This window comes from Calliphora vicina, chromosome 3 (genome assembly GCF_958450345.1).
Source record: "Calliphora vicina chromosome 3, idCalVici1.1, whole genome shotgun sequence".
Lineage (NCBI taxonomy): Eukaryota > Metazoa > Arthropoda > Insecta > Diptera > Calliphoridae > Calliphora > Calliphora vicina.
The window spans coordinates 42,584,500-42,606,210 of NC_088782.1; the positions used below are offsets into that span (position 1 = coordinate 42,584,500).

The 21,711-nt window shown below is 31.6% G+C and overlaps 4 protein-coding genes across 6 annotated transcripts in view; 1 reads left to right on the plus strand and 3 right to left on the minus strand.

Annotated features, from left to right (window-relative positions):
* Positions 1-449: 449 nt before the first annotated feature.
* Strump (WASH complex subunit strump) lies at positions 450-6,301 on the plus strand. Its single transcript, XM_065504947.1, has 6 exons — positions 450-631; positions 690-984; positions 1,648-2,877; positions 2,930-4,314; positions 5,625-5,996; positions 6,064-6,301. The coding sequence occupies exons 1-6, from the start codon at positions 510-512 to the stop codon at positions 6,218-6,220; spliced, it is 3,561 nt and encodes a 1,186-aa protein (XP_065361019.1). The 5' UTR covers positions 450-509; the 3' UTR covers positions 6,221-6,301.
* Positions 6,222-9,101, minus strand: Pgm1 (phosphoglucose mutase 1). The gene is made up of 7 exons (XM_065504948.1): positions 8,966-9,101; positions 8,788-8,898; positions 8,556-8,720; positions 8,408-8,489; positions 7,406-7,953; positions 6,669-7,339; positions 6,222-6,603 (listed from the first exon to the last, which is right to left on the minus strand). The coding sequence occupies exons 2-7, from the start codon at positions 8,863-8,865 to the stop codon at positions 6,465-6,467; spliced, it is 1,683 nt and encodes a 560-aa protein (XP_065361020.1). The 5' UTR covers positions 8,866-8,898; positions 8,966-9,101; the 3' UTR covers positions 6,222-6,464.
* A 2,092-nt stretch (positions 9,102-11,193) lies between these two features.
* On the minus strand, positions 11,194-19,036 carry Adi1 (acireductone dioxygenase 1). The gene is made up of 4 exons (XM_065503066.1): positions 18,854-19,036; positions 11,698-11,903; positions 11,549-11,642; positions 11,194-11,484 (listed from the first exon to the last, which is right to left on the minus strand). Exons 1-4 carry the CDS (start codon positions 18,974-18,976, stop codon positions 11,347-11,349), a joined length of 561 nt encoding a protein of 186 aa, XP_065359138.1. The 5' UTR covers positions 18,977-19,036; the 3' UTR covers positions 11,194-11,346.
* A 174-nt stretch (positions 19,037-19,210) lies between these two features.
* The window catches only part of LOC135953265 (arginine kinase 1), a 55,871-nt gene continuing 53,370 nt past the window's right edge, over positions 19,211-21,711 (minus strand). For all 3 annotated transcript variants that reach the window (XM_065503062.1, XM_065503065.1, XM_065503063.1), the window contains exon 2: positions 19,211-20,960. In XM_065503062.1, coding sequence (XP_065359134.1) covers positions 19,874-20,960 — 1,087 coding nt within the window. In that variant the 3' untranslated portion in view covers positions 19,211-19,873. The remainder of the gene's footprint in view (positions 20,961-21,711) is intronic.

Genomic DNA, 21,711 nt, shown 5'->3' on the forward strand with positions numbered 1-21,711 from the left:
TTCGCAATAACAAACACTAGTGAATTTGACAGTTGGAACCTCTAAACAAGTGAAGAATAAAATAATCAGCTGCTCTATGAAACTACCTTATTAACGACTTGCTCCATCGACAAGATTCAATTACCAAGTGGTGGTAAAGTTTTTTCTTCAATTCCCGCTAAAAGTGAGCAAAAAAGTAGATATATGTACATTTTTAGAGCAAGTTTAAGCAGTATATTTAATTTATATTATTTGGCCTATAATAATTAGCGATATGTAAACACTAAAGAATTTGATAGAATTCTAGCTAATAGCTCAAATACTTTCCAGCTAAATTTGTTCCAAAATCGCAAAATTTCATGAGAAAATAGCAATATTATCACCACACTCAGCTGTTCAATATATTTTTTACACTTTGTGCTGTTGTTAAACAAAAGAAAGTTTATTCTGCTGCATTTTAATTTGTTTACCAAAAATTTAAATAATTTTTGTTGTTATTAATGCATAAATATTAATATTTGTTCCTAAAAATGACCGAATTTTTAGCAGAAAATAATGCCTGTGGTCAAAACCTCTTGCGCATTGTTTCTATGGGTAATTCCATAATAGCGGAAATTTTACGTTTAAAAGATTATATACCAGATATTTTTCGGTAAGTTTTTAACAATTTATTGCTTTTTTAGGTAATTTTTATAGTTTTTTCCATAAAGATTGGAAACTAAAGCCGATCAGCAAAAATATGGAGAAGTTGTAATGGACTTTAGTTATCTTAAAATTGCCGAAGCTCAAGATTTGAAAATTGAACAAAATCCTGAGTTGCAGGATTTAGACGATGAATTGCGTGAAAATTATTTGGATTTATTGACTCGTTTCTATTTGGCCTTCGAGAGTACACATCAATATGCTTCGGATTTGCAACAGTTTATCGATGAACTAAATCGTGGGTATTATATACAGCAAACATTGGAAACAGTATTGCAGGATGAGGAGGGCAAGCAGTTGATGGTAAGTACAGACATACACATCTACAGTTTTAGGAAGATACATATTATAAAATGACCATAAAATTGTTAATTTCTGATAAGAAATTGATTCTTATAAAGTTTGAAGACTGTCACAATTATAGTTCTGCATATATTCGAACATAACTACCCTACAAGAACAGTAACAGTCATTTGATGCATCATCTGATGGGTATTGCTGATGGGTTTATACATTATTAATTCCAATCAGTTTACTAAGGGCATTTTGAAAAAGCTGATGTAAACAATCGTTTACGTGTGAAATATATAATTACTTGGTATGAGTGGTGCCACGCCCTTTTTTCAATTCCACCCATTTTCAGCCAAGAAGCGCACAATAGAAACGAAGTAAATTCCGTGAAGTACTTATGGGAAATTCAAACATAAGTTCGAATTTTCGTCATCAACAAGTGTATGTATGGTCCAGATATTATTTTTACATACATATTTAAACAATTTTCAAACAAGTTCGAATTTAATTTCGAATTTTCGTACATAATGACAAATTTCAATCTATGTGGTGGCTACGATAACTGGTTTCAAATTCATTAACCTTGATTTTCTATCGATATTTTGCAGAAACTTTCTGAGCTACCACTAAAAACTCAAAATTGTACTTTAATTTATATATTTTCCTATGTTTCAGTGTGAATCCCTATACATATTCGGTGTAATATTGCTCATTGTGGATTTTCACATACCAGGCATTATTCGAGAACGTCTTTTAATGTCTTACTATCGTTACAGTGGCTCTAAATCTCATAGCGATAGTAATATAGATGATGTGTGTATGCTCTTACGCTCTACGGGTTTTATAGCTCATAAAGCCACAGGTCTGCACTCCATGAAATCCTCAAAAGATGCCGTTACAAATTATCCAGAATCGTATTTCTCACGTTTTAAATTTGAGCAAAATTTCATAGATATGGTTATTGGACGTCTAAGATGTGATGATATTTACAATCAGTTAAGTATTTATCCACATCCAGATCATCGTTCTACGGCCTTGTCCACACAGGCCGCCATGCTGTATGTTTGTCTGTATTTTTCACCGAAAATTCTGCACTCCCAGATAGCACAAATGCGTGAAATTGTTGATAAATTTTTCTCCGACAACTGGATTATATATATTTATATGGGTATAACGGTCAATTTGGTTGATGCCTGGGATCAGTTTAAGGCCGCTAAGGCAGCCTTGTTGCCCGTGGTAGAAACAGATGCCATAAAAGGATTTTGTTTGTTGCACAGAGAGAAAATGGAAAAGATCTTGAAGCATTCCCAGGAGATCTTAAGAGATGGCGTACTAACAGACTATTTTGTTTTACAAAATATTACCAAGATTATAAATCTTATACGCCAGTGCAATGTATCGCTACGTTGGTATTTTACTCATGCTTCACCAATAATTTATGAGATTTGCAGAGGCGCTGCTACACAAAAAGTTGAGCAAATTGTGAAATTGGTGCGCTCCGAATTACACTATAGTGAAAGTGATTTATTTGAACTGCTGTTGAATTGTTCGCAACTGGAGCTGGTTGTCAAGGAAATTTTACGTACTCTAATGCAGGAGAAGCCTCAAAGATGGAGTGATTTCAAAAAAGAAGCTTTAGATCGTGTTAATGAATTGAGTGAAGCATTTTCTGGTTCACGTCCACTATCGAAAATCGAAAGTAATCCCCAATTGAAGTTATGGTTTGCGGAAATTTCCCAGGAAATAACCAAGTTGAATTGTGAAAATGTTAATTTATCGGGACGTACTTTAATACAGCTCATACAGGCTTTGGAGGAGGTGCAAGAGTTTCATAATCTACAATCAAATATGCAAGTTAAACAGTATTTAATGGAGACAAGAGAATATTTAACCAGAATGATACAGGTAAGTAAAACTTAATTATTCCCAATTTGTCTTACTTCCTACTTTTTTTCAGATAATCAATGTAAAAGAAAATATTCTCATAAATATACAATTAATAAGTGATCTTAGTTATGCCTGGCATTTAATAGATCGCGATTTTACCTCTATAATGCAGGATTCCATTAAAAAACAACCAAAATCCGTAATACGTTTAAGAGCAGCATTCCTAAAACTGGCCAGTGCCTTGGAAATTCCCTTAATGCGAATAAATCTAGCAAAATCGGAAGATCTTATCTCTGTTTCCAACTACTACAGTTCCGAGTTGGCCAACTATATGCGCAAGGTATTGCAAATAATACCCGAAACCATGTTTAATCTTATGGCCAGAATTATACAATTACAAACAGATGTTTTAAAGGAGATTCCCACACGTTTGGAAAAGGATAAACTTAAAGAATATGCCCAATTTGAAGATCGCTATACAGTGGCTAAACTAACCCACTCTATATCAGTATTCACCGAGGGCATTCTAATGATGGAGAAGACTTTGGTGGGCGTTATAGAACTAGATCCCAAACAATTGCTAGAAGATGGCATACGCAAGGAATTGGTTAAACATTTAGCCAATGCTCTTAATGTTGGTCTAATCTTTACACCCAATGTTAAACAGAAGAATGCCACGATAGAATTGGAGACCAAATTAGCGCAATTAGCAAAAACCATGGATGGCTATCGTAGATCCTTTGAATATATACAAGACTACATCAATGTGCACGGTTTAAAGATATTGCAACAAGAATTGACACGCGTCATTAACTATAATGTAGAAAAAGAGTGCAATGCATTTCTGCGCAATAAAATACAGGATTGGCAATCACAATACCAATCAACCACCATACCCATACCAACATTCCCTCCCTTGCAAGGTGATTGCTCGAAATCAAATAATTTCATAGGTCGCTTAGCCTATGAAATACTGCAATGCACCGATCACCAAAATACTATATACTTGGACCTAAAAGCTGCCTGGTATGACAAAAAATCTCCGCATAAGGAAGTTTTAGATTCACGTTTTTTCTATAAAGTACGTGAAGCCATAGGTCCAGCGGGTCTTGTAGGCTTAGATCGTCTATACACCTATATGTTTGCGGCCGATTTAAAAAAGAATTTAGACAAATTACAGCGTAATATAGACAATGACAAAATGTGGTCGTCGGCTTTGGCCAATCTTACAACGGATCTAGAATCAAAACAATTTGTGGTATTAAATGCGGCAAATCCCTTGAAATTTTATGCCGCCTATCATCAGCGTTGGCTTAAGGTGTGGCCCACAATGATGGAATGGATTTTGGAGTTGGGTCATAAGCAGATTTTAAGGCAACAGTTGGCTTTTGAGCTAAATCGTAGCAGTAAAGTGAATGCGAAAAATTTGGAATCAGCTTTGGAGACATTTAATAGGTGAGTATTTTTTATATCCTACATCATGAGTGGCAAGGGCAGATCAACCATTTGGGGGTGGGGGAAATCAAAATTTGTTCTACATTTTTTTTTCTTTATATGAAAACATTTAGGTTTCACCCCCTCTGGATCCGCGCCTGGGCAAGGGTATATATAAGTTTGTTATTCCGTTTGTAAAATCAACATTTTTCATTTGCGACCCTTGAAAGTATATATATTCTGGATCGTTATAGATAGCGGAATCGATATAGCCATGTCCGTCTGTATGTTGAAATCCATTTTCCGTAGCCCCGAAATAACTTACAAACATGATTGATACATAAATATATCGGGAATTCTTCCTGCTCTATTGCTATTTACAATCGAGAAAATCGGCCCACAAATGGCTGAGTTAAAAACCGGGACAAACTCGATTTTTGGCCTATTTTTTATCTATATCTGAATTACTAAGACAATATAGATATCTAATGATAGATAATTCAAATTCCATTAAAACGATGTATATAAGGCTATAGTAAGTTGGACCTACAATGGGTCAAAATCGGGAAAAATATTTTTTAACCGGAATTTTTTTGATTTTTAAATTTTTTTTCACTAATAAATTTAAAAAAAAAAAAAAAAAATTTAAAAATATTTTTAACCGGAATTTTTTTTAATTTTTAAATTTTTTTTCTCTAATAAATTTAAAAAAAAAAATTTTTAAAGAAAATTTGTTTACCAAAAAATATTTAAAATTTGTATTTTAAAGTATAATTTGGTGAAGGGTATATAAGATTCGGTACAGCCGAATATAGCTCTCTTACATGTTTTTAGCTAAAAACGTTTTTCACCAGTAATTTTGAAAATGTTCTTTCGAGATTGGTTAATGGAAATTTCCACAATATGGATCGTTATAGATAGCGGATTCGATATACTAACTGGATCTGCCTGTATGTTGACATTAACTTTTCGAAGGCCCCAAATAAGCTACATGATTGATACATCAATATATCGAGTATAGTCTTGGTTCTTCGGCCGCTATTTAAAATCAAGAAAATGGGCCCACAAATTGCTGAAATATACCGCGACAATCTATTTTTCACCAAAAATCGGCTGATTTTTGTCCAAATTTTTTTTCGCCAAAATTTGTTTTCAATATTTGTCTTAAATTATACTTTGCCCCTGCTTGTTCTACAAAAATCTCTCGGCACTAGTTCTACATAAAGTAACAAATACCCCTTTATAAAAACAGTTCTAAAACTACATCTTCCTTCAGTGATTAAAACGTGGAAAAAAGAAGCAAACAAATTTATATTCCCATCTATTTACAGATCTCTATTAAACGAATTGGAAAATCAAGAAACCCAACAAAAATTCAAAGACAATAACTTATTAGTCGATCTTAAAGACTATCTAATGTATACTGGCTCCTATGAGCCGCTGGAACAAATATTTATTTTATGCAAAAACTCTCACAATGTGGCGCTATTCTTTTTTCTACTAATCATTGCTCACATAGCCAGACTGCAATTTTCCCTACAAACCCAAAGTCTTATAGCCAAGACTAATAAAGATCAAATAGACGGAACTCCTTTATTAGTGGGAATCATCACTATATTACAGCAATATCACAAGGATGTTAAAATAATGTTTATAACATATCTATGTCAATATGTTAAAATAATGGTGGAATCAAATTTAAGGTAAGTGAGAGAAAACATTTTTAATATATCAAGGATATAAAATATCACAATGTACTATAAAATTTAGTGCCAAACATGAATTGTGTGCAGAAGCCATAACCACTCTACATTTCTTGGATATATTTGTGCGTAAAACCAAACTACCACGTAACGTTTTAAGCGAACGTTTGCCGCTTATCATTTTAAATCAATATGAATATTTAGGTTTAAGTTTAAAAAGTTAAATTATTTTTTTTTTGTTTTTTTTTTATTTTAAATAATATATTTATTAAATATATTCGATAATTTTACCAACAAATGCATTACATTAAAAATGAAATAATAATTTTTTTGGGTAACAAAGAAACAAAAGGAAAAAACTATATAAATTTGACCATTACCTCTTATAAAAATGAGGTAGAATTTTTTGGTAGTTTGTGCTGCTGCTCTGTTTTAACAACGAGGTAGTATTTGTGCTTAATTATAGATTTATGTAATAACGGTGGGAGCATTACGGCCGGTGAATTTAGGCAGTTGTGAAATTTCCAAGGCAATATCAATCAGGGGCTTCAACATGACACTAGCTTGGCCCAAGACATTGTCTTTTTCATAAGAATCAATGTAAAGACTAAAATAAATAAAAAAATAATTGATTAATTAAATACTATATGGAAATATTTAAATAAATCTTACCGAACGGTGGCGCCAGAACTGCCAGTACCACTAAGACGCATGACAATACGACTGCCATCTTCAAATACTATACGCAAACCTTGTTTTGTAGCCACAGACTTGTCCACGGGATCGGTGTAGGCAAAATTATCAGCCACTTTCACTTTGTAGCTTTTGCCACCGCTTGAAAATTCTTTGCCAGCAAATGAGGCATCGGTAATGGTTTTCTCCATGGTGGCCATCATTTGATTGCAGGGTTCCAAATCACATTCTTCATAGTCATAACGGGTAAAGTAGTTGCGGCCATAAATGGACCAATGATTTTTTAAAATATCCTCAATACCCTTGCCGGTGTGTTGCATAATTGAGAGCCAAGCCAAAACGGCCCAAATACCATCCTTTTCACGTATGTGATTGGAGCCAGTGCCAAAACTCTCCTCACCACACAAGCACAAACGACCAGCATCCATTAAGTTGCCGAAATATTTCCAGCCTGTAGGCACCTCAAATATTTCTTTGCCCAATTTTTTGGCTACCAAATCAACAGCCGAAGCGGTGGGCATACTTCTGGCAAAACCTTGTATTCCATTCTTTTGGAAATAGGGTATACACTCCAAATAATGGGCAATCACGGCCAATGAATCACTGGGTGTTACAAAGAAGGCCTTGTGGCCAATAATCATGTTACGATCCTGCAGATATAAAACCGAAAACCATAAAATATTGTTAAATTAAAATTTTGAAAAGAAAAAACTTACACCATCACCATCAAAAGCAGCACCAATATCATAATCTCCATTAGCCACAGCATCTACCAAATCCTTGGCATAAGTCAAATTAGGATCAGGATGTAGACCACCAAAATCTGGCAAAGGTGTTGTATGAACCACACAATTCTCTGCAGCACCCAAACAATTGAGAAAGATTTCACGTACATAGGGACCAGTTACACCATTCAAAGCATCAATACGCATTTTCAAGGGTTTTCCAGTTGCCTTGCCACTCACATAATCACGCAATTTGGCAAAATCAAATATTTCCTTCATGTGACTGACATAATTGGCCACCGAATCAATAACTTCCACCACAAATGGTTGGCTGTTAACAGTAAAACTGTTCGAACCCACTTTACTAATGTCAACCTGTAGAGCCTTGACAATTTTGTAGGCTTTAATACCATTTGAGAGTTCATAGATTTTATTGGTGAAAGCATCAGGAGCTGGGCCACCGTTTTCACAATTGAATTTAATGCCAAAATCATTTTCGGGACCGCCAGGATTGTGGGAAGCGGTTAAAACAATGCCACCTAAAGGAAAAAATAAAATAAAAAATCAATTTCGCTCTATGTAAACAATATTTTATGATCTGAAATATTGATTGTGCAAAAATAAAACATTTAAAAGTTTTGCGATAGTTGAACAGAGTTTTGAGAACCTCGGACAATGTCACCGGCACTGACCTTCATTTGTATATTGCAAAATTTATTTATATGAATGTTTATAATAAACAAAGTTGTTCACTTGAAAACTAAGTAGGTAATAAATAAAATATAATAATAATAAACCTTAACTTTGATAAAGATCTAAAAACACCAAATGCATGTAATAACATGTAATTGTAACCTGATAGAAATATAAACAAAAGGCATTTATTGCATGCTTAAAATTGATAAGATTAAAACGGTTTACTAGCCAATCCTACTTAAGCCTATTACAAATTCTATACAACACAATTTAAATGACATATGAGAATACACTTACCTAAAGCCTTATTAACACGTATCAAACTGGAAACGGCTGGGGTGGAGAGGATACCATTTTGGCCTACCAAAAGTTTGGAAACCTTAAATTGAAAGCAAACAAAAGATAATTCAAATTTAATAAATAAATTTCCAGAAAAACTCCTTACCCCATTAGCAGCACACATGCGTATTATTAATTCAGCAGCTTCTTTGCAATAGAAACGACCATCACCACCTACAACCAGAGTGGAGCCTTTAAGGGCTTCACCATTGGCATCCAAAATACATTGCACAAAATTCTCGGTATAATTGGTTTGAGTAAATACCTTGACCTGTTGTTAAATTTATTTAGTAATACAATTAAATCAGGTTTTATTTTTTTTTTTCAAAATAACAAACCTTTTTGCGTAATCCACTGGTACCTGGCTTTTGACCCTCATACACAGTGGTAGCTACACTTTCCCCGGTTAATGACATTCTCCGTAGATTTCTTAAAAACTGTATTATTTTCTGTATTTACAAAGAACTACTTTAATCACAAAGTTAAAATATAAATTTAGTTAAAACCTTTACATACCAAAGAAAAAAAATTCTATAAAATTATTTTTGCTTTCTGCTCTTGATTACCGTTCACTCTACGTGTTGTATCGTTTCGACCGTTGACGAACTGCTGCTTCTGATAATATAAATTGTTTTCAGTTTTTCTACCCCATTCCATCCCGTGCCCAGCTGTTTATTGTCATCTTCAATGTCGCTTAAAGGTCATACATTCTATATGTAGATATACTAGATACACTTTATTCTTTTCAATACCGGCATGATTCTGGAATAAATTTAGGCGGGTTACATTAGTAAACATGATGATTGTTTATCAATAAGCACTTTTTGTTTTCATTGTATCTTTGCATATTTATTAGTTATCTTTAATATATGCCCGGTTAATTTATTAAAAACAACAACAAATAACATTTTGTAAACGAATGCAAAAATGTAAACAAACGAAAATCAGACAGTCAGCTGTTGTAAAATGTAGGTGTGGCCAGATTATTGTTTAGATTTTGTAACACAGAGTTGTATTGAACTCCTCAACATTTTTGTTTTACCCTTCACCACGATTGGTAAGGGTTTCTATAAGTTTGTCACTCCATTGCGACCCCACAATGTATATATACTCTGGATCGTAATAGATAGCGGAGTCCATATAGCCATGTCCGCCTGTATGTTCAAATCTACTTTCCGTAGCCCCCAAATAATTTACATAAGTAATTCATACATCAATATATCCGCTATAGACCAGGATTGGTTGCTATATAAGGAAAAAAACAGGATAACCTCGATTTTTACCTATTTTTGATCTATATCTGAATTACTAAGTCATTAATATTTAAATATGGATATCTAATGATAGAATAACTTTCATACGTGATTCATACATCAATATATCCGCTATAGACATGGATTGGTTGCTATATAAGGAAAAAAATAGGATAACCTCGATTTTTTACCTATTTTTGGTCTATATCTGGACTACCAAGTCATTAATATAGAAATATGAATATCTAAGGATAGATATTTCAAAGACCTTTTCAACGACGTACATATATAACGCCATAATAAGTCGGACATACAATGGGTCAAAATCGGGTAAAACATTTTCGAAATTTTTTTAAAAAAAATTGTTTTTGTAATAAATTTTCTTTTTCACTAATAAATTACAAAATGTTGAAAAAAAAAATTTCAAATGTAAAGACGTAGATAGAGTAGAGATATTCATGGAAATTTATCAGGAACTTCATGAATGAATCGAATTATTGTCAGAGAGTGCCAAAGTCACTATAATCGAAATTGAATGCTATATATGTAATACACAACTTACATTTCGTCCCCTCGATAAAACAATAGCGTATAAGCATATACACCATTATTTTTTTATTGCATAATAATCTACATAACTGATTCTATATGTGGTCAAAATTTGGTGAAATTCTATTTCCACAAAGTGGGTCAAAAGATCAATTGAAATATAACTTTTGTTCTAGATGTCTACTAAGACAAAAATTTTAAACTCAATTATTTCGAAATGGCAAAAAAATTATACACTATTGTTTTATTAAGGGGACGATTTATGAGTTCAGTCGAACAACTTACATTTATGAGTTCAGCGCATAATACACTTTTCTTAGAGCATATTTTTGGTTGCCCTGCTCATTATTAAATTTATGTTTAAATAGAATTAGGCGAAGTCGATTTGTAATAAATTCTCGCATTCATAATCGAAATATATTCCGAATTTTTGCTCGCATTTTCCTATATGCAGCTATTCTTGCCACATTTTTCCATAATGTTTAGTAATTAGTCTTTGGATTCGCTAAATAAACTTTCAATATTTTGATAAGTCTTGTGTGCAATTATATATTAGTTGCCTTTAATATATGTCTCCGAATAATTTTTAATAATTTCTTAACCATTTATATTTACTTAATTCAAATATTTTTGTTGTCCAAATTTTGTTCTACTTGCCTTTGGTTTAGAATTTATAGACATTTAAAGATTTAATATGTAATCTTAAATAACTCAACTGCCATACATACGATCATTTTAAAGAGCTTGACAAGTGTATTATTCAATTGGGCAACAATTTCGATAAATGGGATTTCAAATACATACTGATATTTCTTATAAAACTGCATTTTTCTCCAAAAAAATATACCGATATTAAGATGTTATATATAGCATTTTATAGAATGCATATTAGGCTTTCATAAAATACAAAAGATATATATTTTTAAAGGAAAAATAAAATAATTATTAAATTGAAACTAATATTTATTAATAGTAACGCCAATTTAACAACTAACTAATAACAAATCTATTAAGTATAACATTTAAATTTTTATATTTTTTTATTAACAAAATCTGCCCATTCTTAAAAATTACATATTAATGTCTCTTTTTATTTTAAACTTTATTTAATTGTTTAAAACCATCTTGTTGAAGTTTCAAATATTCCTTGCGACAGTCCAGATCATCAGCAGGACGATTGTAAGGCAGCCAAACAGGTTCACCCACAAAGTAACGTTTGGCTTTAATATAATTCTACAAAAATAAAAAGTTAAATAAGTTAATTATTTACAGCTTGAAAAATATAATTCATACTAACATTAGAGTCCAAAGTAAAACGATGATAAATGCCAGCTGGTATAATAATCAAATCTCCTTTGCTTACAGCAATACGTATCCAATTTTCCTCATTACTATATTTATTTTGTTCAATTATATATTTTGAATAGCTAATAAAATAATACTTACTCTCTTACATCGAAATAGCCGGAACCATCTAAAACCATACGTATTTCTTCATCCGTATGCAAGTGTTCGGTAAAGAATGATTTCAATTTATTGGCATAATCAGCCAAACATTTCTCCGAGCATGTTATTTCATCTTCATAGCTATAGTTTCGCTCTTTTCGCAAGTCTTGTAATACCTTATCGTTTTGATAATTATCGGTATTAATCTGTGGTGTATTTTAAAATGTAAATTTAGCAATTGAAATTTAATAATGAGAAAGATTGTTTTAGTGTTGAGGAAATTTCAAATTGTCCATTGTATAAAATACTAGCTAAAACCCGGTGTGCTTCGCTACCCGTACCGTAAAGATTTACAATATATTTAGTCTATCTAAAATTAGTTTCTGTTCATGTGAAAAACATGGATTTTCTAGATTTAGTCCGCAAATTTGTTGTTCATTAATTGCCTTACTGTAAGTCGAGTGCCATTACAAATACGCAAACAATCATACAAACAAACACACATTGACTTTTATATATATGTATATAAGGGTTTCAAATGTATACATACAAATTTTAACATTTACTTAATATTTTTGGTAGTCCGCGCATTTCTGTACTAAATATTAATATTGATAGCTGCTATAGCTGTCCCTATATATAATTGTTCATCACATCTATGGGAGGTGCCACGCCCACTATTGCTATTTTGCCCATTTTTGGCGTAAATAAGTAGTTCATACACAATTTGAACGCTTTACATACTGCAATTACATTTATATCATACATATGCATAAATTTGTAATAATTGAAGTCGTTAATTATAATTGTGTATGAAATCTTCACAATTATATATTTTTTATTCTTAATCAATACATTCCTTACCCAAATTATAGCCCATATTTATGTATATATTTTGTATGATTAAAAAAAATGAAAAATAAAAAAACTAAAGAACTATTTAAAAAGTACTTATTTGCAACAGAAACAAAGTCAACAAATATTATTTGAAATTTAATAATAAAAAGACAATATTAGGTTTTTATTATAATATTTTTTTTGATTTATTTTTCTTAAACTTTAAAGAAAACAACAAGCAAGCATGGTATATTGTATTTTACTTAGTTTTGTTTTTTTCCAAAATACTATATTTTGTATTTCTGTAAATGTTTGAAGAATAAGACATAACTGTCTTCTATATTTCCTGGCATGGTACAATCAATTAACAGGTAGAATTATTAAGGAAAGTCTTCAATTTTCACCCCTAAAACGCCAAGTTTTGTGAAATCACTTAGCTTTTTTTAATTTGTTACCGCGATATTTTATACATTTTATGTAATGTTTTAATTCTAATTAGAACACACATATTTAAAAAAAATATAGTTTTTCATGAATTATTAATGAATTGATATTAGAAATTAAATTTTTTGTAACAAAAATTAAATTTAATTATTTTTTTTTTTTAGACATTTCCGTTTGATACTTTTCATTTTCTTCTGTTTGACGTTGTAGGGAAGGTATAATTGAAAACATACATTTTAATGTTTGTGCCTTGTTAAGTCCTGCCATGATTTCCGGGGTTGTTTTATTTTATTTAAATTTAATTCAAAACAAAGAATGCATTTGCAATATTGCAATATAAATAAATTTATACCTTAACATTTTTGCGGATAACGTTGTAATAACTTATGTAAGATCCAATAATGAATTTTTTGTTATTAATTTATAAGTTAATTTTAAGTCTTTACTTTTTGGGGGTTATTATTCTATTTGTACAAACACAACTAATCTGTAATTATATAAAAAATGATTGATAATTTAGGAACGGTTATCAGCAATAAGAATATGTTTAATAGAATTATACAAGGAGAGGGGTTAAAATTCGCACACATAAATGCGCAAAGTCTCTCACCAAGCTCAAGATCAACCAAGTTTGATGAAGTAAGAAATTTGTTTGAAGATAGTATAATTGATATTGTCGGTGTTTCTGAGACATGGTTTACGAAATATATATCAGATAACTGTATAAGTATGCGAGGCTTTAATCTTTATCGAAATGATCGAGCGGTTCGAAGGGGAGGGGGTGTGTGCTTATATATATCTAAGGAATTTAGGACTCATGTAGTTTATAGAAGAATGGATGAGGGCGTTTTTGAATGTCTTTTTGTGGAGGTGTTGCTTGGTAATGGGCACATAATTTTGGTTGGTGTAATATATTTACCTCATCGCAATTTTCATGTTTGTAATGATGAAATTATGGATATTGCTTCGAGGTATGATAACGTGATTTTGATGGGAGACTTTGATGTTGATATATTTACTAGGAGTGTGGAAGTTCGGGAGATTTGTAACCGCTGTTCTCTATCTGTCGTTCATAATTCTCAACCCACACATTATTGTAATTATAGACAGAGCACATCTCTAATTGATTACTATTTAGTGTCTAATATTGAACGGATTGAATCAAAAGGACAATTCCAATTGCCTGCTTTAAACTCCAACCACTCCATGATTTGTATCTCCTATCGTATACCCATTAATATAAATGTACAGAATAATGTGTATAGAGATTTTAGGTCAATTAATTTACGTCAATGTATTACCCATATACACTCCTTGGATTTTTCGCCGATATATGAAAATAATCAACCTGATGTCCAGGTATCTTACTTTACATCTTTGTTAATTAATTTATATCATGATAATGTCCCCTTAAGGATAAAACGTCGCGGAAATATGTGTGATTGGATGAATCACCCAGATATTCGCGCGGCTAAGATAAGAAGGGATACGGCTTTTCGGATTATGCGTGCTCATAGGTCTGATTATACAATAAGAAACTATTGCATTAGCAGAAATAAAGTTAAGTCAATAATTCGTAGAATAAGACGAATAACATCCATTAATTCGTTTGCGGGCTGTAACCAGAAACAATTGTGGGAGAAATTAAGATTGAGCGGAGTTGTGGCTAGGGACCCATCTGTAGCTTCTATTGATCCTGATGAATTTAATCAATTCTCAATGATGCCACCGATACCAGCGTCAACAGTCACATTTGACTACAGACGATATAACAATGCTAATGGGTTTGCATTCAGGAATGTGGATGTAATAGAGGTATTTAATGCTATGTCAAGATTGAAATCGAATTCTGTCGGTGCTGATGGAATACCATTAAGGTTTATAAAATTAATTTTTTCCGAGATTGACTCGCACCTTACACATATAATAAATTCATGTATAACTAGGTCGGTTTTTCCTACAGATTGGAAAATTGGTAGGGTGATACCCATACCTAAGGTTAGGAATCCGAGTTCAGTTGAGGATTTTCGACCTATTACTATTTTATCATGTTTTTCAAAAATGTTTGAAATTATTTTAAAGGATCAGATTCAGTCGCACTTGGATGAATTACGAATTATCAATCCTTTTCAGTCCGGATTTCGCAAAGGATATAACACGTCTACATTGATGCTCGATATCGTTGAATCCATACGCTCCGGTCTTGATAGGGAATCGGTGTGTGTACTTATATTTCTAGATTTTCATAAAGCGTTTGATTCCTTGAGCAGTGATTTGTTGGCTATTAAGTTGATTGAACAATATAATTTTGACCCACTATCAAGCAAACTTATATTTTCTTTTCTTAATAATCGTACTCAATTTGTTAGAGTTGCGGATCAGAACTCTGAGTTGATGCATCTTTATAGAGGTGTTCCACAGGGATCTATATTGGGACCATTGCTTTTTTTATTGTACATTAATGATATATTTGATGTTTTTCTTACAGTCAAGTGCTACACTTATGCGGACGACATACAATTATTGGGATTTTCTGACTTAAATGACTTTGGAAGATTTGAAGAAAAAATAAACTGTGATCTTGGCAGGGTTTTTGACTGGTCCAAACACAATTTCTTAGATCTTAATCCAACCAAATGTAAAATGATGATTTTTTCTGGGAATAATGATTGTCGTTTAAATATTTTTTTGAATAATGAAAGAATTGAGTTAGTTGATGTTCATAAGTCACTTGGATTTTATTTAGATAATAAATTGAGCTTCGATCGACATATAAATTTTGTGGTCTCACGAGTGTCTTTCACTTTGCGTAGATTATACAGTGTTTCAACTTACTTACCATTGGCGATCAGACGCAGAGTGGGAATGGCTTTATGTTATCCCTTATTTCTGTATGGATTAGAAATGTTTAGCTGTACATCACGTGATAATATAAATATTCTAAAGTTGTGTTTTAATAGGGTTATCAGATATATATACAGGCTCGGAGTAAGAGAGCACGTTTCTGGACATAGATTAGATTTACTAGGCTATGATTTTGAAGACTTCATTAGTTCCAGACAAATGATTTTGTTTTACAGGATCAAGAAGTATAACTCTCCTCCCTATCTAGCTGATAAATTTGATTTCGGTACTTCAAATAGGACTCATTCAGTAATATATCCAACATTTTCATCATTAGCTATGAACAGATCATTTCTAATGAAAGTAGCTAGGCTTTGGAATTCAGTAATTCCATATTCAGAAAGAAAGTTTACGCATAAGGTGACACATTTTGCTAATATTTTTAAAATGCATCTATAAGTATAAAATCTTATTGCTGATGACTAAATCATTTTTTTTTCTCTTGTTTTAAAACTAAATTTTGAATATTGTATTTTTAACAGTTGTGTTTGTACAAATATTTTTGGGGGATTAATTTTGTAAAATGTAAAGGCGTATTAAAACATAAATTTATATATAAAATTAAAATTAATTATAATGTCATATTATAAGATTTATCTGCAGTTAATTGGCCTTATAGGCTTACGACTGACATTGAAATAAATAAATAAAAAAAAAAAAAAATAAATTATACAGATAGATATGAATTTTAGTATTTAGATTGTTTGGAAGGTGCCACGCCCACTACTTTAGTCCGCCCATTCTTGTCCTAAATATTAAAATTGATCCGTACAAAATGTATGGATTCTATCTCTTATTGTATCCCCATATATTAGATTTTTTAAATAATCATCATATGGGAGGTGCCTCGCCCTCTGTGGCTACTACTCCCATTTTTGCCGCAAATATTTAAACAAACAGTGGAATTGCTCATGCAAAATTTGAGGACTATAGCTATTATAGTTTCCTAAATATTAGATTTTTAAAATTAACTTTGTATGGGAGGTACCACGCCCACTTAAAATTTCAAAACAAAAAGTAGCCTATAGCTCCTTCCAGACATACATAAATATACTGTAAAAATTTCAAGCAAATCGGTTCAGCCGTTTAGCCGTCTATAGATCCCAAACTAATAATAATAAACATACATACATACAGACACACATTCACTTTTATATATCGCACTTGATCAACAAGAGGGTATTAACTCAAAATTTTAAAATTTTCAGTAGAGGTTAAAAACTGTTTGTGGTTATATTTGAAGAGAATTTAAAAATCCGAATACATCATAGTAAGCAAATTTTATTTGAAAATATATTAACATTGTTTTTCTCTTAAATTTTTTTCAGTTATTGCAAAAAAATCAATTTTTTGAGTTAATACTATTTTTCTGAAAAAATTTTAACATTTTTTTTCTAAAAAAAGTCACATTTCGAATTAAAATCATAAAGAAAAACAAATTTTATCAACAAAACAGTATCAACTCAAAATACAACCAAATTTAAATAAAACAATTTGATTATTTTTAACTTGAATAAAGTCTCAAATCAAAATAATATCTTTTTTATGAAAATATACAATGCATTTCTATTTCAACTTTTTTATTAACTCAAAATAATACCTTTTTGTTGATATGAAAGTAGTCACTACATTATCACGAAAATGGTCTCATATGTGGTTTTCGAGATGAAAGAGTAATCGGAATACGTCGAAATTTTTACAGTAGATAGATATTGATGTTGTTAGTTGATTTCTTGCAAAAAGTGAAATTTTAAAAATTTTGAGTTAATACCCTCTTGTTGATCAAGTGCGATATATAGATGCTACAAAATTAAACATCTAATTTTTTATGACGTAATATTCAGAATCGATCTTTTTCATATTCAGGCATGTGATGAAAAACGATGGTTTTCAAAACTGAAATCAATTTCAAAAACGATTTAGGTGTGATCCGTATAATTTTTATAGAAAAAAACAACAAAATATGCAAGTCTCCATTTGTTTATCTTAATGTGAAAATTTAATTTCGATACATTCCTTTTGAAGCAAATTGTAATTTGAAACTAATATGACAAAAGGATTCAAACAAACACATCACACCTTTAATCGTTTTGAAATCATTTTTGCATCTAAATCGTTTTTAACCACATACCTGATTATTTTCTTTTAAATTTCGAATTTTTGATCGGAACACCTACAAAATAATCAAAATGTATAATAACTTATACTTATCGTGTTTTTATTTATTCGAATAGAATAATAGTTTATTATAATTGAATAATAATTTATTATAATCGAATAATAATTTATTATAATCGAATAATAATTTATTATAATCGAATAATAATTTATTATAATCGAATAATAACTTATTAGAATAATAATTTGTTCGATTCAAATAATAATTTATTTGCACTGAATAATAATTTATTGGAATCGAATAATAATTTATTCAAATCTGATAATTTATTCGAATCGTATAATTTATTCCAAAAGAATAATAATTTATTCGAATCAAATTATAATTTATTCGAATTAAATATTTATTCTAATCAAGAAATAATTTATTTGAATTGAATAATAATTTATTCGAATCAAATAAAAATTTATTCGAATCAAATAAAAATGTATTCGAATCAAATAATAATTTATTCTAATCGTATAGTAAATGCTATTTATATTTATACAATTCAACCAAATATTTATTCTAATCGAGTAATAATTTATTCGAATGATAATTGCTCATTTAAGTTTTAAAACTATAAACAATAAATTAACTATGTCCCACCGAAATTACCTTTACTAAGGTAACAATTTGGTAAATTTAAAAATTTTATTTCAAATGGGAAATAAAAAAAATAACTATGGCAAACCCTATTCAAAGATACACTAATAATAACAAAAACTAATCAAGAGATAGGACAGAATCCCCCTCACCCCACTTAACCCATAAAATACAAAAACAAGTGCATTTATTGGAAAACGAACATACCAGAAAATGTTCCACACCAGTTTTTGCGAATAATTCCTCTAAAGTAATAAATGCCGGTGGATTGCGATGATGTTCCAGACGTTGGTCGGTGGTTTCATTGTCCATTAGCCAAGCTTTAACCATTTTTACGGCAAAAAAAAATACGCGTTTAATTTACACAAAAAAAGAGTTTAGTTTAATCAGACGTCCGACCGTTCACTGCGATAACCTCGTTCAACTATCAAAAAAGCAGAGATGCCACACGTATAAAATGTGACAGACAGATCAACTAACTAAATAGTGGCAACATATAACAGGATATTGCCAGATTAAAATTCTGTACATTTATAGGGAAACGGAAATCCAAGAAATAAAACATTTATTTTTTTTTTAATTTTTTATTATTTTTAATAATTAATTCTTTTTATAAACTTAAGACTTAAAATTAAAAATATTTTGTGTTCATTAATTTGTTTTTTTTGTTGTTTATCAATGTTTGTTTAGGATTTTACTTAAAGTTGTTGTAGTTCTATGTGTTTGTTGCTGTTAATACAAATACAAATCTCTTTTCATTCTTTGTTTATAACTCAAAGTTGTTTTTGTGTTTTTTTTTTAATTTTTGGTTTTAAATTTTATTAATTAATATATTGTTCTCAATAAATAAAATAAAAAGTGTTTGTAACTTAAAAAAAAATGTGGTGGTTAATAATGTTCTCCGCCTTATACACAGATATCGCTTGTGATGTGCTTTCCCAAAAAAGAGAGTTACATAGAGATGGATACAAAATGAAACACAAAATATTTAAATTAGGAAAAAAACTTAAAGAACGTGAAATTCAAAAGAAAAAAATGCCAAGAAACGCACACTCTTTAATTCAAAAACGATTACAGGATAGATGAAATCAGAGAAAACTGGGAGAACATTATGATGTGTGTAATGATTTCCACCGAACGTTGGTTATCTAGCGGCTACAAAGATGTTTGGCCTAGCCGTAAGCTCTAATGTTTTTGGGGTTTGTGGGGTTGCAGAGTTGTAACACCTTACATGCTCTTTTCGATCTTGATGAGTTCAGCAATACCATCGTACATTTCCTTGACGGCTTGGAATTCGGTGAGACCCATGCGACGCTTGTTGGAGATATCGTAGATACCACCTTCGGCTTCGGTGTGTTCACCACGGGTACCGCGGACTTGCAAGTTGTATTTGCCAGCAATTTCTTCCAATTTAGCCAAGTTGGCGGCCAATTTGGGGACCTTGATGTGCACGGAGGCACGGATGGTGGTACCCAAGTTGGTGGGGCAGAAGGTCAAGAAGCCCAAACGATCATCGTGGCTGAAGGGAATGCGCTTTTCAATATCATTGACGGCGGTTACCAAACGACGGTATACTTCACCCAAATCACCACCCATTTGCATGGAGATGATACGCAAATGATCTTCCTCATTGCACCAAACCAAGAAGGTCTTGGCGTCATTGTGGTAGATACCACGACCAGATGGCCAGTAACGGCAGGCGTTGGCGGCTTGCAAGAAACGATCACCTTCCTTGAACAAGAAATGATCATCGATCAATTGTTGTTGAACGGTCTTTTCCATGCCAGTCAAGGGGTAGAATTTACCCTTCAATTCACCTTCCAAACCGGACAAGGTGGTGGATACCTTCTGTTCCATTTCCTTGTATTGGGCCTCGCTTAAACAGGGGTTGAAGGGATAGCCATGCATGGAGCGACCGCAACGGACACGGGTGGAGATGACGAATTCATTGTTGGGGTCCAAGTTGGCGAAGACGGAGACATCACCGAAATCTCTGGCGGGGTGCTTGTCGGTCTTCTTGAAACCACCATGGTAATCTTCAATGATGGGGTCGAAGAGTTCAGAGAATACTGTGTAGGCTTCAGCATCGGGAGCATAGATACCGACACCGGAATCGTGGTTCTCCAAACCGGATTGGATGCAATCCAACAAAGTGGAACCGAAAGTGGGGGTCTTCTTGTTCTTTAGGTTATCGAAGACTTCCTTGGTCAAGTACTTCTTCAACAAGGACTTTGAGTCGGAGGCGGCCAACTTGGCGAAACCTTCTTCCAATTTAGTGAGAACAGCGGCGTCAACCATGGTGTTGTCTTGTTTACTAAAATGAGAACAATTGAAAAACGGGAAATTAGTTATGTTATAAAAAAGTGGGGTTATATTAAGCTGTATTAATTATGTATAATAATAGTTCAGAAGCTTACAATGTTGTGGTCTCACACCATTTTGTACAAAATCTTTTAAATGTTTGATTTTGTTTAATTTGTTTTACATTGACTTGTGTTAAACGACAGAATCTTAATATTAAACGCATTTTTCAAAATGATAGCCTAAAAAATTTGTAAAATAAGGTAAATTTTAATATCAAAAAATGACATCTAAATTTTAGGGGAAAATTTCAAAGTTTTATTTCAAATAATATTAAGTGAAGTTGTTTCAAAATGTTTAGGCGTTGCCAATCTAAGTTTTTCCCGCCTAATTTGGGAAATTGCTGGATCGTTTGTGGTGTTTTGCCTCCTTCATAGATAAATTTGCAAATTTTGCACAATAATGTTTAATATCTAATAAAAACAAGATTTTATTGTCATGATTATTTGTTGTAAGGCAAGTTCAGGGTTGTTTTTCCTTTTTTGGACGATTAAAATCTTTGAATTTTTTTTATTTTTTCAATAGACTCTGCGTTATTTATTCAGCGCTGAAAACTTCGTCATCGTTTACTTGGCATGTTTTTTTTTAACAAAATAAATATTTTCCTAGATATAATTTGAAAAAGGGTGTTTTTTTGTTGAGATTGTAAGGGAAAAACTCTCCCTTAAGTCAGCAAAAAAGAATAAAAAAAGAAGAGCAGGACA

What these genes read in the sequence shown, in the direction of transcription:
- Strump (XM_065504947.1), top strand. Translation starts at nt 510, where the DNA reads ATGACCGAATTTTTAGCAGAAAATAATGCCTGTGGTCAAAACCTCTTG. An exon ending in ATTTAACCAGAATGATACAG is followed by an intron (nt 2,878 to 2,929) that starts GTAAGTAAAACT and finishes ACTTTTTTTCAG; the next exon opens with ATAATCAATGTAAAAGAAAA. An exon ending in GCTTTGGAGACATTTAATAG is followed by an intron (nt 4,315 to 5,624) that starts GTGAGTATTTTT and finishes ATCTATTTACAG; the next exon opens with ATCTCTATTAAACGAATTGG.
- Pgm1 (XM_065504948.1), bottom strand. Translation starts at nt 8,865, where the DNA reads ATGTCATTAACCGGGGAAAGTGTAGCTACCACTGTGTATGAGGGTCAA. An exon ending in CCAGTGGATTACGCAAAAAG is followed by an intron (nt 8,721 to 8,787) that starts GTTTGTTATTTT and finishes ATTTAACAACAG; the next exon opens with GTCAAGGTATTTACTCAAAC. An exon ending in GCATGTGTGCTGCTAATGGG is followed by an intron (nt 8,490 to 8,555) that starts GTAAGGAGTTTT and finishes TTTCAATTTAAG; the next exon opens with GTTTCCAAACTTTTGGTAGG.
- Adi1 (XM_065503066.1), bottom strand. Translation starts at nt 18,976, where the DNA reads ATGGTTAAAGCTTGGCTAATGGACAATGAAACCACCGACCAACGTCTG. An exon ending in CTGGTGTGGAACATTTTCTG is followed by an intron (nt 11,904 to 18,853) that starts GTATGTTCGTTT and finishes AATACACCACAG; the next exon opens with ATTAATACCGATAATTATCA. An exon ending in GTTTTACTTTGGACTCTAAT is followed by an intron (nt 11,485 to 11,548) that starts GTTAGTATGAAT and finishes TTATTTTTGTAG; the next exon opens with AATTATATTAAAGCCAAACG.